At 41.3% G+C, this 14,147-nt stretch overlaps 1 protein-coding gene across 2 annotated transcripts in view; it reads left to right on the plus strand.

Moving 5' to 3' along the window:
- Nucleotides 1-14,147, plus strand: part of PIP4K2A (phosphatidylinositol-5-phosphate 4-kinase type 2 alpha) — a 113,547-nt gene that overhangs the window by 79,790 nt on the left and 19,610 nt on the right. For both annotated transcript variants that reach the window (XM_062633643.1, XM_062633642.1), the window contains exon 5: nucleotides 12,422-12,568. In XM_062633643.1, the coding sequence (XP_062489627.1) occupies nucleotides 12,422-12,568 (147 nt within the window). The remainder of the gene's footprint in view (nucleotides 1-12,421; nucleotides 12,569-14,147) is intronic.

Below are 14,147 nucleotides of genomic sequence, written 5' to 3' on the forward strand. Positions count from 1 at the left end.
CTCTTCTAATTCGCTGGTGTTGATGGTTCTATTGGATGGCATAGTTGCAGTAGTACAAGACTTCAGCTACTGCACTGGTACTTCTGTGGAAATCTTTGTCACTAGAACAACTTCTCTTGAGTTCAGTTTATTTTAGCAGAGTTTCTTCTGCCCGTAGAGGAAATGTTAAGTTCCCTGTACTTATTTACATACTTAACTTACTGCCCAGTATCTTCCTTAATTGTAATTGTTGCTACAATTAAAGAGGTTACTTGTAATTACACACAAATGAACCAAGTACAAGATTTCTAGGGAAAAGTCTGCTTGTTTGCTTTTCTCCACTTTCAGTTCACTGACCACCAACCGCACTCACCACGTAAGTGAAAATTTCTGGCCCAGCTAAATATGCTTCACAGCCCAGGTGTGATTGTGCTTGGGACTACTTTGGGACTTCTAGTGGCATGTCCTTACATCATGTCCTTGCGAGACTGCCCTTACAGCAGAGCTGTATTTGAAAGGTTCAGTCTTCCAAGGAAGGGAGTGTGTAGACATGTTCAATCCATTTATGTAGTGCAGGGATCATCCTAGGAGGAACAACCTTTCTCACGTGCATGAAGACTAGAGAGGTGATTCGTGTGAATTTTAGAAAACTGTTTCTCCCTTGTTAGAGATAAGTACTCCTGGGCAACCTGAAGTTAGATCATCTATCAATTATATAATCCTTGAATAATTAGGGTTGGAAAGGACCTTAAGATCATCTAGTTCCAACCCCCCTGCTGTGGGCAGGGACACCTTATGCTAAATCATGTCACCCAAGGCCTTGTCCAATCTGGTCTTGAACACTGTCAGGGACGGAGCATTCACAACCTCCCTGGGCAACCTATTCCAGTGCCTCACCACCCTAACAGGAAAGAATTTCCTCCTTATAGCCAATCTAAACTTCCCCTGTTTAAGTTTTAACCCGTTACCCCTTGTCCTATCACTACAGTCCTTAATGAAGAGTCCCTCTCCAGCATCCCTATAGGCCCCCTTCAGATACTGGAAGACTGCTATGATGTCTCCACGCAGCCTTCTCTTCCCCAGGCTGAACAGCCCCAACTTCCTCAGCCTGTCTTTATACGGGAGGTGCTCCAGTCCCCTGATCATCCTCATGGCCCTCCTCTGTACTTGTTCCAACAGGTCCATGTCCTTTTTATGTTGAGGACACCAGAACTGCACACAATACTCCAGGTGAGGTCTCATAAGAGCAGAGTAGAGGGGCAGGATCACCTCCTTCGACCTGCTGGTCACGCTCCTTTTGATGCAGCCCAGGATACGGTTGGCTTTCTGGGCTGCGAGTGCACACTGAAGCGAGCTCATGTTCATTTTCTCATCAACCAACACCCCCAAGTCCTTCTCCACAGGGCTGCTCTGAATCTCTTCTCTGCCCAACCTGTAGCTGTGCCTGGGATTGCTCCGACCCAGGTGTAGGACCTTGCACTTGGCATGGTTAAACTTCATGAGGTTGGCATCAGCCCACCTTACAAGCATGTCAAGGTCCCTCTGGATGCATTCCTTCCCTCCAGCATATCAACCGAACCACACAGCTTGGTGTCATTGGCAAACTTGCTGAGGGCGCACTCAATCCCACTGTCCATGTCAGCGACAAAGATATTGAACAAGACCGGTCCCAACACCAATCCCTGAGGGACACCACTTGTTACTGGTCTCCAGCTGGACGTTGAGCCATTGAACACAACTCTTTGTGTGCAGCCGTCCAGCCAGTTCTTTATCCACCGAGTGGTCCATCCATCAAATTGATGTCTCTCCAATTTAGAGACAAGGATGTCATGTGGGACAGTGTTGAACGCTTTACACAAGTCCAGGTAGATGACATCAACTGCTCTACCCCTGTCCATCAGTTCTGTAGCCCCATCATAGAAGGCCACCAAATTGGTCAGGCAGGATTTCCCCTTAGTGAAGCCATGCTGGCTGTCACCAAGCACCTTGTTGTTTTTCACGTGCCTTAGCATGCCATCCAGGAGAATCTGCTCCAAGATTTTGCCAGGCACAGAGGTGAGACTGACTGCTCTGTAATTCCCTGGGTCATCCATTTTCCTCTTCTTGAAAATGGGGGTTGTATTTCCCTTTTTCCAGTCGTCGGGAACTTCACCTGACTGCCATGATTTCTCAAATATGATGGCCAGTGGCTTCGCAACTTCATTTGCCAGCTCCTTCAGGACCCGCGGATGGATCTCATCAGGACCCACGGACTTGTGCACATTTAGATTTTTAAGATGGTCTCGAACCAGTTCCTCTCCTACAGTGGGCTCAAGGTCTTCGTTCTCACAATCCCTGCATCTGCCTTCCAAGACTTGGGTGGTGCAGTCAGAGCCTTTGCCAGTGAAGACCAAGGCAAAGAAGTCATTCAGAACCTCAGCCTTCTCCAAATCCTGTGTAGCCAGTTCTCCCGAGAGCTTCCTGAGGGGGCCTACATTCTCCCTAGTCTGTTTTTTATTTGCTATGTACTTGCAGAATCCCTTCCTGTTATCTTTAATACCTCTAGCTAAGTTTAATTCTAACTGGGCCTTAGCTTTCCTAACCTGGTCCCTAGCTTCCCGGACAACATCCCTGTACTCTTCCCATGCCACCTGTCCTTGCTTCCACTTATTATAAGCCTCTTTTTTCAATTGAATTTTCCTCAGCAGCTCCTTATCCATCCAAGGAGGTCTCCTGGCCCTCCTGCTGCACTTCCTTCTGGTTGGGATGCAACACTCCTGAGCTTGCAGCAGGTGATCCTTGAATATCAACCAAGAGTCTTGGGCCCCCCTGCCCTCTAGGGCTATATCCCATGGAACCTTACTAAGCAGGTTTCTGAAGAGGCCCAAGTCTGCTCTTTTGAAGTCCAGGGCAGTGAGCTTGCTGCACGCTCTTCTCACTGTCCTGAGGATCTCAAATTCGAGCATCTCATGATCGCTGCATCCAAGGCTGCCCTGGAGCGTCACATTTCCAACGAGCCCTTCCCTGTTGGTGAGCACGAGGTCAAGCATGTCACCTCTCCTTGTCGGCTCCTCTATTACTTGCAGAAGGAAGTTGTTTTCCACACAATTGAGGAACCTCCTGGATTGCTTGTGCCGGGCCGTACCGTCCTTCCAACAGATGTCAGGGTGGTTGAAGTCCCCCATGAGAACAAGGGCCTGCGAGCGTGAGGCTTTTCCTATCTGTCTATGGAGTGCTTCATCCGCAGGTTCTCCTTGATCAGTCGGTCTGTAACAGATCCCCATAGTAATGTCTCCCATAGCTATATTCCCTTTAACCCTGACCCACAAACTCTCTGTGGACTGCTCACCTGTCCCCAGACAGAGTTCCATACTCTCCAGCCTATCCCTAATATAAAGGGCAACTCCCCCTCCCCGCCTGCCAGGCCTGTCTTTTCTAAAGAGCCTGTAACCTTCCATTCCAACACTCCAGTCGTAGGAGCCATCCCACCATGTTCCTGCGATGCCTATTATATCGTACCTCCATAGACGTGAACACATCTCTAATTCCTCTTGTTTGTTCCCCATGCTACGGGCATTTGTATAGAGGCATCTGAGCCGAGCTCCAACTGAAGCCGGCTCATTGGCTGGAGCGGCTGGGATATCTCTGCATTGCTCTGAGCATTTATTATAGGTGCTGGCAACTGACTGGGTGTGTTGGGATGGAATGATGCCCCCCTCCCCCAACACATCTATTTTAAAGCCTCCTTGACCAGTCTGGCAAGCCTTCTACCAAAACTGCTCTTTCCCTTAGACCAGTTCCACCAGCCCCCACTAGACCTGGCCTACAAGCTTGGGTCCCGTGTTCAAGACACCCAAAACCTTGACTATGACACCACCCTTTTAACCTTCATTAACCTGGCCAATTCTCCTATCTTTTTTTAGGTCCTCCCCTGTACCCTGGAGAATTGATGAAAAGACCACCTGAGCTCCAGATCCCCTAAACACCTCCCCCAGGGCTCTGTAGTCCTTCTTTATGTTCCCCAGGCTACTACTATCTATATCCTTAGCACCCACATGTATCACCAGGAGTGGGTAATAGTCCGTGGGACTTACTAGAGCAGGCAGCCTCTCTGCCACATCCCTGATCCATGCCCCCGGTAGGCAACACACCTCCCTTGAGATGGGGTCTGGCCGGCAGACGAGTGCTTCTGTCCCTTTCAGTGTAGAGTCCCCTACTACTACGACCCGCTGCTTTTTCTTGGCAGCACCAGTAGAGATCTTCTTTACCAGTGCATCAGCCGGCTGTTTCTGGCTCAAGTGTGCTTCCTCTTTAGCCCCCTGCAGGACAGCAAAGCGGTTCTGCATCAGGACAACAGATTTAGGGGGAAGCCCCTTGCTTTTGGTTGTCCTTTTCCTCCTTTTTTTGTTGTTTTTTTTTGTCACTAATTCCCAGCTTCCCAGGTTAACGGCCTCCTTCTTTCCTTCATGAGGTAGAGGTGAAGCTCGAGGCCCCTGCACAGTTTGGGCCAGGAGCAAGCATTCCTGCTTACTCCCAGCTTCCCTGACATCTCGCAGTCTATTAACAGCATCCCGCAGCTCAGCCACCTGCTGCAGGAGGACCTCCACCAGGGAGCACCAAGTGCAGCCCTGTCCATTGTGCACCTTCCCCTCACAAGACCAGTCCAGGCACTCTCTACAGCCCGAGCTCTGCACTGCAGCCTCCCCTCTCATCTGAACAGTAACTTGTAAACCCTTGGTATCTTGTACCCTTTTCCACCTGCCCAAGAAGGAAGAAGGCACTAAATATCTTCTGGCTACTTCTGACAATATTATGAGTGAAATCCGTGCCATTTATGACAGATCATCTCTTTCCTCTCTCATTCCTCCCCCCCCGCTCTACAAATTAATTCCAGGTTTCTTCCCTGGGTTAAAACTCTGAATAAAGCTTAAACCATAGTATTACTATCCTTTTTCCTAATTACAACTGACAGTTCCAAGCTGATAGAATTGTTCTAAACCTTGGAAGTACCTCTGTCCTTGCTTTGAGACCCAACAAGCCCTACCAAATGTTGAACTGCTTAACGATAAATGCAAGAGGACAGCTATCTTTAAACAAAGAATACTGGGGAGGGGACCATGAGAAGTCAGAAGTGTGAGAGGCTGGGTATGTTCTTCATTCAACAAAACAGTCTTCATCCCTGGCGCTTGCAAAATATCTTTCATTCTACTTGTACATTTTTGAACTATAAAGCTACTGACAAGGCATCTGGGAGTTAGTGTGGTCAGCAGAAAAACGTAGCAGGGCAGTTCTCCCATGAACCCCTCCAAAATGTAACTCCACGTACCAAAGATTTTTTGTGAAGTTACCAAAAGGTTAAAAAGAGATGTGTAGACTGCCACCAGAAAGTAGATACGAAGGTTATTTCATCAGTAACTGGAGGTCATGGTGATTTGTAGTCCACAAACCCATCCAGTTCTTTCCATCCCTCTCTCCCATCTGTCTGAAGGTACAATAGCCTGTCTGGTTTTTGGAACTGTGAAGAGCTGAGGTTATAGTTACAGTCTGTCTACTTAGGTATTTACAAAAGAAGCAGGAATTGCATAGCCTGTAAACACTTGTAAGTCAAAAAATACCAAGTCTAGATTGCTTGGGTTTTGATTAACCACAGTTATAATGGACATGATTGTACACCTTACAGAAATCAGGTTATGTTCAGGAAACAGAATGGCCAGTAACTTGTTAGGAGTGAAAACCAAAATAAGTTCAGTTTGGCTGAGGTATTACCTTTCTCATCTCTGGGTAGAGGTCTGTTGTAATATCGCATGGCACTTTGCAAAAGTAACCAAGTTAGGTGCATTGCAATTTACAGTATTACTGCCACTATTGCAAGTTTAAGAAATTATCAAGAGTAAAACCAAAAATGTTGAATTCCAGATCAAAGGCTACATGCTAGAAATGTGTAAATACCTAAAAATGAACCAGGCTTGAAGGAGTGTCAGGAGAGGTTACTATAGAAACAGCATATAACTATATATAGCAATTCCAAATTAAACCTGTTGAATTGTAAATAATAGTCCTGACAATTGTAAATTATAGTTCCTATCCAAAATTATGAGTTGCTTAATTCATTTACCCTGTCTGATGTGATGCCTGCCTTTTTTCTAGTGGCAGTCAGGCCCACAACCTCAGACAGATGGTGAACACTTCAGTCTAAACACTGACGCTTTCTGTCAACTCATCAGATGAGTCTGACGCTTTCAGTACTGAGTCGAAACACAAGAGATCATTATTTTCTCTTGCAGATTTTAGAAAGAAAAAAAAGCAACAACCAACTAAGCCCACCACTTCTAAGGAAACAGGGAATAATGTCCTTCTGCATGCTTGAAGTTGCAAAGCATCTTGGTATTTATGACTAGAATATAAAATCCATCGTGTGGACCAGCCTTCTATTTATATTTAAAGGCAAACTGGCCTAGAGCATGAACCAGACAGGTTTCTAACTGTTATGGTAAATACAAATGTATATCACATGTTATCCTTTGAATTTCCGTGGTAGCCTGTTTCTAACTGCTGTAGTATTTTCTGATACATAATATGAAATACTGCTTTTAGTCACATTTTAATAATTTGCAGTTGGTTTGGGCTGCTTTTGTTGTTGGCGTACTATCAGTTATTAGTAGAATTCTCACCACTTTTCAGGTGTTACTTCAGCTGAACATTTTTTACTTATCAAATGCACTAGAACCATGGTTATACTCAAATGGGTCAGACTTTTTAAGTGTTAGAAAAGCTATTACTGTATGGGCTCATAGATGTAGTTTGACCATTTAAAACTCTGTGAGTTAAGCATACTTAAGTAGTATTTGAGAGCAAAATTGACTGTTCACTTGAAATACCTGCAAATCCAATGCAGTTGTGTTTAAAATCTATGCTCCTGACCCCAAGAGCATGGACCAGAAAAAAACTGAATTAAACCAACTTCCCCATTTGGCATTGTTAAGGGAGAGCTCAACAAAGTCATCTGTGGCAAGTGTGTTGCCAAGATTTCACCCCGTGTTTAAGGAACAGGTAGTAACCTGCTTCTCCTAATGGAAGACTTCTCATTTCAGCATATATTTAAGCTATGTTTATATATTTATTCTGGATCAGTTGTCTTGTGCAAAAAGTTTATTAATTTACATGAAATACAGAATATACTGTTGTAGATACTAGTTTATTTGTAGGTATCTTCTAAACCACAAATATGGTTTTCAGGGATAGAAATTGGTGGCAGTTGAACAAAACTCTGTAGGCAAATGACTGATTCTTAAATGCCTGAATCGAGCTACCCTGGCCTCCCCAGTGAGATAAACTTGCTTTAAATCTTAAATTGGTGTAAATTAGTGTAAAAGTGGAGTCTGGTACTCTTTGAGAATAGATGATGGGTAGATAAAAGTTTTTTAAAATAAATGAAAGCAGCTTGAGTGTCAGAAAAACCAGCAACTTTTGAACACCTTTTTTTTTATTTTCATTAAAATGGACTTCAAAAGGGATTTATTATTCCTCAGTTCTGACACCCAGGCAACTTCAGTAAAGAAATTGAGAAGCCATCTCAAAGCAGGTGAACAAGAGGGAATTGTTAGCCTACAAAGCCTTCCAGTATAAAACTACTCATGAGTTGCGTGTACCCTTTAGGTTTTCTATAGGTAGCTGTCCCTGTTGAATGCACATTCTCTTTCTTACACAGGTAATCATATGCAGAAATGACACCTATTGCACTGTCTGTCTCCCTGGCAACCAGCAGAAATAGTGAATAGTGGTAAAGGAGAGGGACTGCCTGTTTACCCAAGACAGCACACAGCAGAGTGATGGCGAAGTGAATGGGAAGAAAGGAAAGAATAGGATGAGCTAAGAAGGGGAAACCACAGCAGAAAGGAGAAAAAACAATGTGGGGGGTGGGGGAAATACCTTAGCTTCTGGAAAGGGGAAAGAAAGAAACTGGAAGGCAAATGAAACAGAAAAAATGCAGGCAGTAAGGTGAAAAAAGGGGAAATGGCACCAACAGCAGGATTCAGGGCTGTGCAGGAATCGAGGAATAGCAATAGCACAGTGTTATTGAGTGGAAGGCAGGAGAAAATACTAAAATCATAAATAGAGATAAGAACATTTCTGTAGGCTAAAAACAATTTTTTCACAGAACTGGTGACAGTATAGGTTGGAGAATACACCAAAAAAAGAAAGCTGGGGCTTAGGTATGTAATTTGCACTGAGACGGACTGACATCAAGCCCCAGTAGGTTCACAGAATCATAGAATAGTTAGGGTTGGAAAGGACCTTAAGATCATCAGGTTCCAAACCCCCTGCCATGCGCAGGGACACCTTGCACTAAACCGTGTCGCCCAAGGCTCTGTCCAGCCTGGGCTTGAACACTGCCAGGGATGGAGCATTCACAACTGCCCTGGGCAACCCATTCCAGTGAAATAGGGCTACCTGTGAGAAAGAGCAATGTTGAGTTTTCACATAGAACTGAGACAGATATAATTCAGGATTTAGTCTTCGCTGATGCCACATCACTCCACAGATTATCTCCAGGGGTAGAGGAGACAGAGCAAAAATGGGAATTTTACCTTCTATTTTTCCAAAAAGAGTTAAAAATGGCACAGATGCTTTGCCAATGAATTGTATGCGTTGTGTTATCTTTTACTCACATCTTGCTAGCATTACCATGGGAAAGCAAGAAGATACAAATCTTCTTTTTCTTTTAAATGACATAGGAAAAGTTCTTATTAAGGAATCTCGAGGCTGTATTTATACAAAAAAATTATGAGGATACAGGGTCATAAAGAATTTATTGCTAATTTTCAGCTTTAAGCTTGACTTTCAAGACAGCTCAAAAAATTACATGTTTGAAACCTATGCTTCACAGCTGATCAAATATGTCAACATGCTGATGATACTTTATTTTGTTAATGGTAATATTGTCCTCATGCTGTGCAGAAAAATGAAAATTGCCTGAATTGACAGAAAATGATGGGGTGTTTATTGCAACACTCTGTAAAAAAAGATGGGTTTTGTTACTGCATATAAGGACTTGTAAATGTATTATCTAAGTATTACAGTTTTATTTAGCAAGGCTGCTTGATAGAATTGTTTTAATGTTGTTTTTAGAACGAGTTAACATAAAGGAGTGAAGGTCTTTTCCAGTGAACTTTAGCAGTCCTGTTAAGCATGTACCGGCTTATTTTCTAGGCTCACTTTTATTCCAGCTGTGAGTGGGGAACTTCGGGAAATCATTCCTAAAAAACACCTTGAGGTGACTAAATTACTACTTCATTTATATCAAGATGGACAAATTGAAAATCGGCCAACCACAGTCACCGGTGCAAGTCCTGCTGGACTCCCACCCTAACAGATGACACGTTTTGCCTCCTCTGTGATGCAGATATGGGGGATTGATAGTTTCAAAGGTAGGAAGTTATAGACCAACCTTGTAGTACTGAAAGCAAGTGGCATCCCTCCCTGTTTCCTTCATCTCATGGTCAGGATGAGAAATGCTCTCATGGGAAACACTGAAATAATTCTAGGGGCTCTTCTTTAATTTGCAGTGGCATGAGTGTCCACAGTCAGTATAGAGTAGGAGACAACTGTTGCAGTACAAGTTCTACTTTGAGAAGGTCTCTTAGAAGTCTGCAAGAATACAACCACGTCCCCTTTTATCAAGTGAAGAACAGGACTAGCTGAGCTCTTCATGTCCTCCTTCGCACGCTAGTAACACTGCCTTTTCAGAAGGTTTTGTTTACAAAATGCTAACGTGAAACAGCAGTGTTAGCAAATGGCTAACCCTGACTTACAAACAGGACTTCGGCAATATTCATTAGTTGGCTTTTTTACCTTATTACATAACACAGAACAAAGGGAGGGGGTCATATACTGCTAACCAAAGGATTTATTTTATGTTATTACAGGGGGTATGTTGCACATGCTCTGTATTAGTGGCATTGCTGTTTTCCAGAAGGGGGACACTTAGGACCAGAAAGGTTAAAATCAGACTTAGCAATAGCTAGGTTGAAGAGATGGTTTAGTTGTCAAGACTGTGACCCTAACAGCTGAGAGGAAGGTGTTATTAGTCTGGTACTTGAGATGCCTAGCTGCCATTCCTTCATGTGGCATAAACTCTGTATGATTTTGTATAAAGTTGCTGTGTCTCAGCTCCCTGTATGGAAAATTGGAATAATAGTTGGGTAGGGTTTTTTTAAACTCAAATTCTGTAGTTAAGAGCCGTAAGATTAGGAATTGGAGTTGAGTGACCTGAAATTCTGTAGCATTAAACCCTTCTTAGAAAATAGATCAGTTTTTATCATCCTTGCAGAACCTAATCATCTTGGAGAAGGAATCACTCAGTAAATGTTTTTATAAGAAACAACCATTCCTACCTTCTATGAAGCATTAGAAAAGTATTTGTTTAGGATATATGCCACATACTTGGTGTTTGCAACAGAATAATCAATACAGCTTTATAATAGGAATTAGTATTTTAAACAACATTTATGTAACCCCATCATTAATAGTTCTAATTTCACTTTACAATTGGATCTGTAAGAGAAACTACCAATGGTAAAAATGAGCTATGTATCCTGTAATACATAACTGCCTTTGATGTTGGTAACAGCCCAATGATTGAAAATCCTCCAGTTCAAGAACACCAACTTAAAACTTGTGCATCTGTTAAATACAGAACCTTCTCAGGTACAAAATGGTCAGTCTTTGTGCATTACTCAGGTTTGGTGGCCTTTTACTGTATTTTGAGGTGTACAATCATATATCTCCTTCCTGAGGTTCTGATTTGCATTCATTGAGCCTCTGCAGCAGCTTAAGATGTTTTGCCCATTCATAGGCAATTTGAGCTTAAAAATGCTTTGCTGTGAAGTGGCACAACTGCATTGTGACTGTGTGTTCTCTGCTTTGGGGCTTGTAACCTCCAGTACAGCCACAGGGCAGACAGAAAGGAGCATTACAGACCAGACTGTGCCACCAGCATTCAACAGAGCTCGTGTTATAGAGTTGCTGGTCAAAATGATGTTCAATTCACAGTTAACGGTTTCCATCTTTGTTCATTCCCTTTGTTTCTTGTTGGAAAGGATTGTTTTCAGGACTCTTAAATCTTTCTGGTTTTATTTTGACATTTGAAAAATGAAAGTCTGGGTGTGATATGTGTAGATTCCAGTATAAAGTTAGTGAAATTCCTTAAAGTTAGCAGAGGATCCCAAAATTGCAAAATCTCCAGGGTTCTAAGAGCTTTGTTATATTATTTCTTACCAAATAGTAACCACTTCTTTAAACAATTCACGTGGCTTACTCAGTTAACTTGTTTGAAAGTTTCCTGTGTTTTAGAATAATGTGTTTTTAATAACCAGGTCATTCTGGCACAAAAGACACAGCAGCTTCAGTATGCAGCAGATATTTGAAGCTGACTTTGGTTAGTTGTCATGTTTCCTGTTTGAGGCTTGAATTTTTAAACTTTCTCCAAGTTCCTCTGTTTGAGACTTGGTAATAACAGAAAGAAGAAAGCTGGTGAGTCCTTTTCTGGTTTGCATCGTTGTGGCTTAACTTCTCCTTGGTTCCATGAAATATGAGTGGATATGGTAGAGCTGGTTTTAGGATTAATACAGTATGGGCATTTTTATTCTGGGAATAAATATTCATCCTGCAATAGTTTTCATCATCACTGTAGTCTGTACTTTTTCTGCTTCCTCCTGTGGTCTTTCCAATAGGAATTCAAACTATTAGTTGTAAGGCAAGTGATAATAAAAAAACAGAAAGGCAGGTTTTGAGTACAGGTGGCATATCTTGTCAAGGTTAATAGCCCATTTGTAATGGAATATGGTGACTTTAAGGAAACATAATGATACGTAAATAATCAAATGCAGGGATCTTGCGCTTCACGCTCAACTCCATCGACCCTGAAATGTAACCATCCCATAGGAGCTAGCAGAAAGTTGGTGATAAGAAATAATAAACCTTGCTGGTGACAGCACCATAAATGTTCATCATAATAAACATTGAGAATGGGGAAACATACAAATTAAATATAATCTGGGACAACATAGTACCAAATGCAGCGGTATGATGTTCAGAAATGTCTTTGGGTTTTTTATATCAGTACTAAATGTTATCTGCTTTAAGTGTGCTTTTTGGACCAGAAAAGTGGAAAGGTCTGTCAAATGGAGCCTGCTCTTTCTATGAGATTGTCTACAGACATGAAGGGATATAAATTAAGCACTTCAAGATTCTAATTTTTAAACCATGGACTGAAAGGAGGATAACTTCCTGATTAAGGGGGTTGTTTTGGCATGGTTTTTTTAAGGTTTGTTTCCACACAAGTGTATATTCAATGTATATGTTGTTTCTGGGTGGTTTATATTTGAATGCATATATATATATATATAAAATAATCTGTATCCATCATTTCTGTTTTGTTTTTTTTTTTCTTTTGCTCCTGCAGTTTATTGTGGAGTGTCATGGGAACACACTTCTTCCCCAGTTTTTGGGCATGTACCGGCTTACTGTTGATGGAGTTGAAGTATATATGGTTGTTACAAGAAACGTGTTCAGCCATCGTTTATCTGTTTATAGAAAATACGACTTAAAGGTGAGAAATAACTGCTGATGCATTAACTGACAAACTAGTTGAAAATCTTTACTGTAATTGTTAGATTATGCGGATGCTTGAATACTACTTGGAATTTTAGTGAATTAAAACTGTTATATGTAGGAGCCCCGATTAACTGGTTTACTTCTGCATCTACTAGAAAAATTGAAGGATAGTTTTATAGAAATTATACGAGTATATTTGTATTGTGCATGCTTAAATGGACCATTTTAACCAGGTATGTTTGTTAAATGTAGCTAAAGGTTAAAGGTAAAACCCTTCATGCAAGTGGAATAATAATTCTACTTCCTATAGGTTTTTATCAACATTATGGAAAGCCACAGCTGATTCTGTAGAGGGCTTTTATAAAATAACCGAATATCATCATCATTTAAACCAACAAAATGCTACTAATAAAGTACATCACTAGTACAAAAGCTTCATATTTTGTCCTATATTTTAAAAATAATTCAGGTAAAAAAGAGGTTCTTAAAAAAAAAAAAAACCCACAAAATTTCTCTTGCTTTTTTGTGTTTTAGTTTTGCTTCAGAAGATTTATCTGCTTATTGTAATTTTGCCAGTAGTTAGTACACAGTGCTTACAACGCATGCCCAAAATATAGTCTTGGTCTTTCTACCTGAGGGATTATATTTTTATTGCATCCATAAAGTTTCCCCTTAGAAAACTAATTCTCTCTAATACATATAATTTCTATGCGTTGAACTATAAGTGCATCTGCAAACTTGGTTTTGGATGGTTATTTAGCATTCTAGATTAAAATATTTGTAATGCTACATACTGCAGTATCCTTTCCTACTCTCAAGTATCTGCCTTGCAACTACCAAGCAACTGGTCAGGTAGTTGGCTGAACATGATTTTTAGGAACTGATTTCGAGATTGTCAACAATTGACCGGTTAATATTTAGCATTATTGGCAGCAGAGCTCACCTGAGAAAGATACTTTTTTAATTTGAGTGAACTGTCTGTGTTGTAGAGCATCATCATGCAGTAAAAAAGGGACAAAAGCATAACAGAAAGTAATGTAAGTGATATACAATATATTCTTAGCATTGTTGTCAACAACTCTTATTTACCTCTCTGAATGCTTTTGTACTCTATTCAATTTGTCCAGCTGGACAGAATTGCTTTAAAGATAAACTTCTCTTTCAATTTACATTTAACATCAATACCTTATCATTCTTCAATGAGCCTTCACTGAGCAGATTTATAGTGACACTGCATATATTATAAAAGACACTTTTTCTTGATTTCCATTACCACAGCATCTGCAATTGTAGGTTCAGAGTCCTTTCGTATGTGAATATTTTTGACACCAGCTTAGAGCGCATTTGTAGCACAAGTCTTCCCTTGTGTAGATACTAAGAAGAAGAGATCACAAATCAGCATAGGATTTCAAAGGTATTTTTCTGGCCACTGAGGCATTTTATTAAAATTACTTCAATGTCAAATTTGTCAATCTCCCTAATTTTTTGCTATTGTAGATCCACTTTTTTTCCTCCAGTTTGGCTTTCAGCTGATCTTTTTTCAGGCCCAGTAGTCATTCAAGCGGTCTGTTGGA

The sequence above is a fragment of the Pezoporus occidentalis genome, unplaced genomic scaffold (genome assembly GCF_034315485.1).
Source record: "Pezoporus occidentalis ecotype Australia unplaced genomic scaffold, CSIRO_AGI_Poc_V1 ctg40, whole genome shotgun sequence".
In the NCBI taxonomy this organism is placed as follows: domain Eukaryota; kingdom Metazoa; phylum Chordata; class Aves; order Psittaciformes; family Psittacidae; genus Pezoporus; species Pezoporus occidentalis.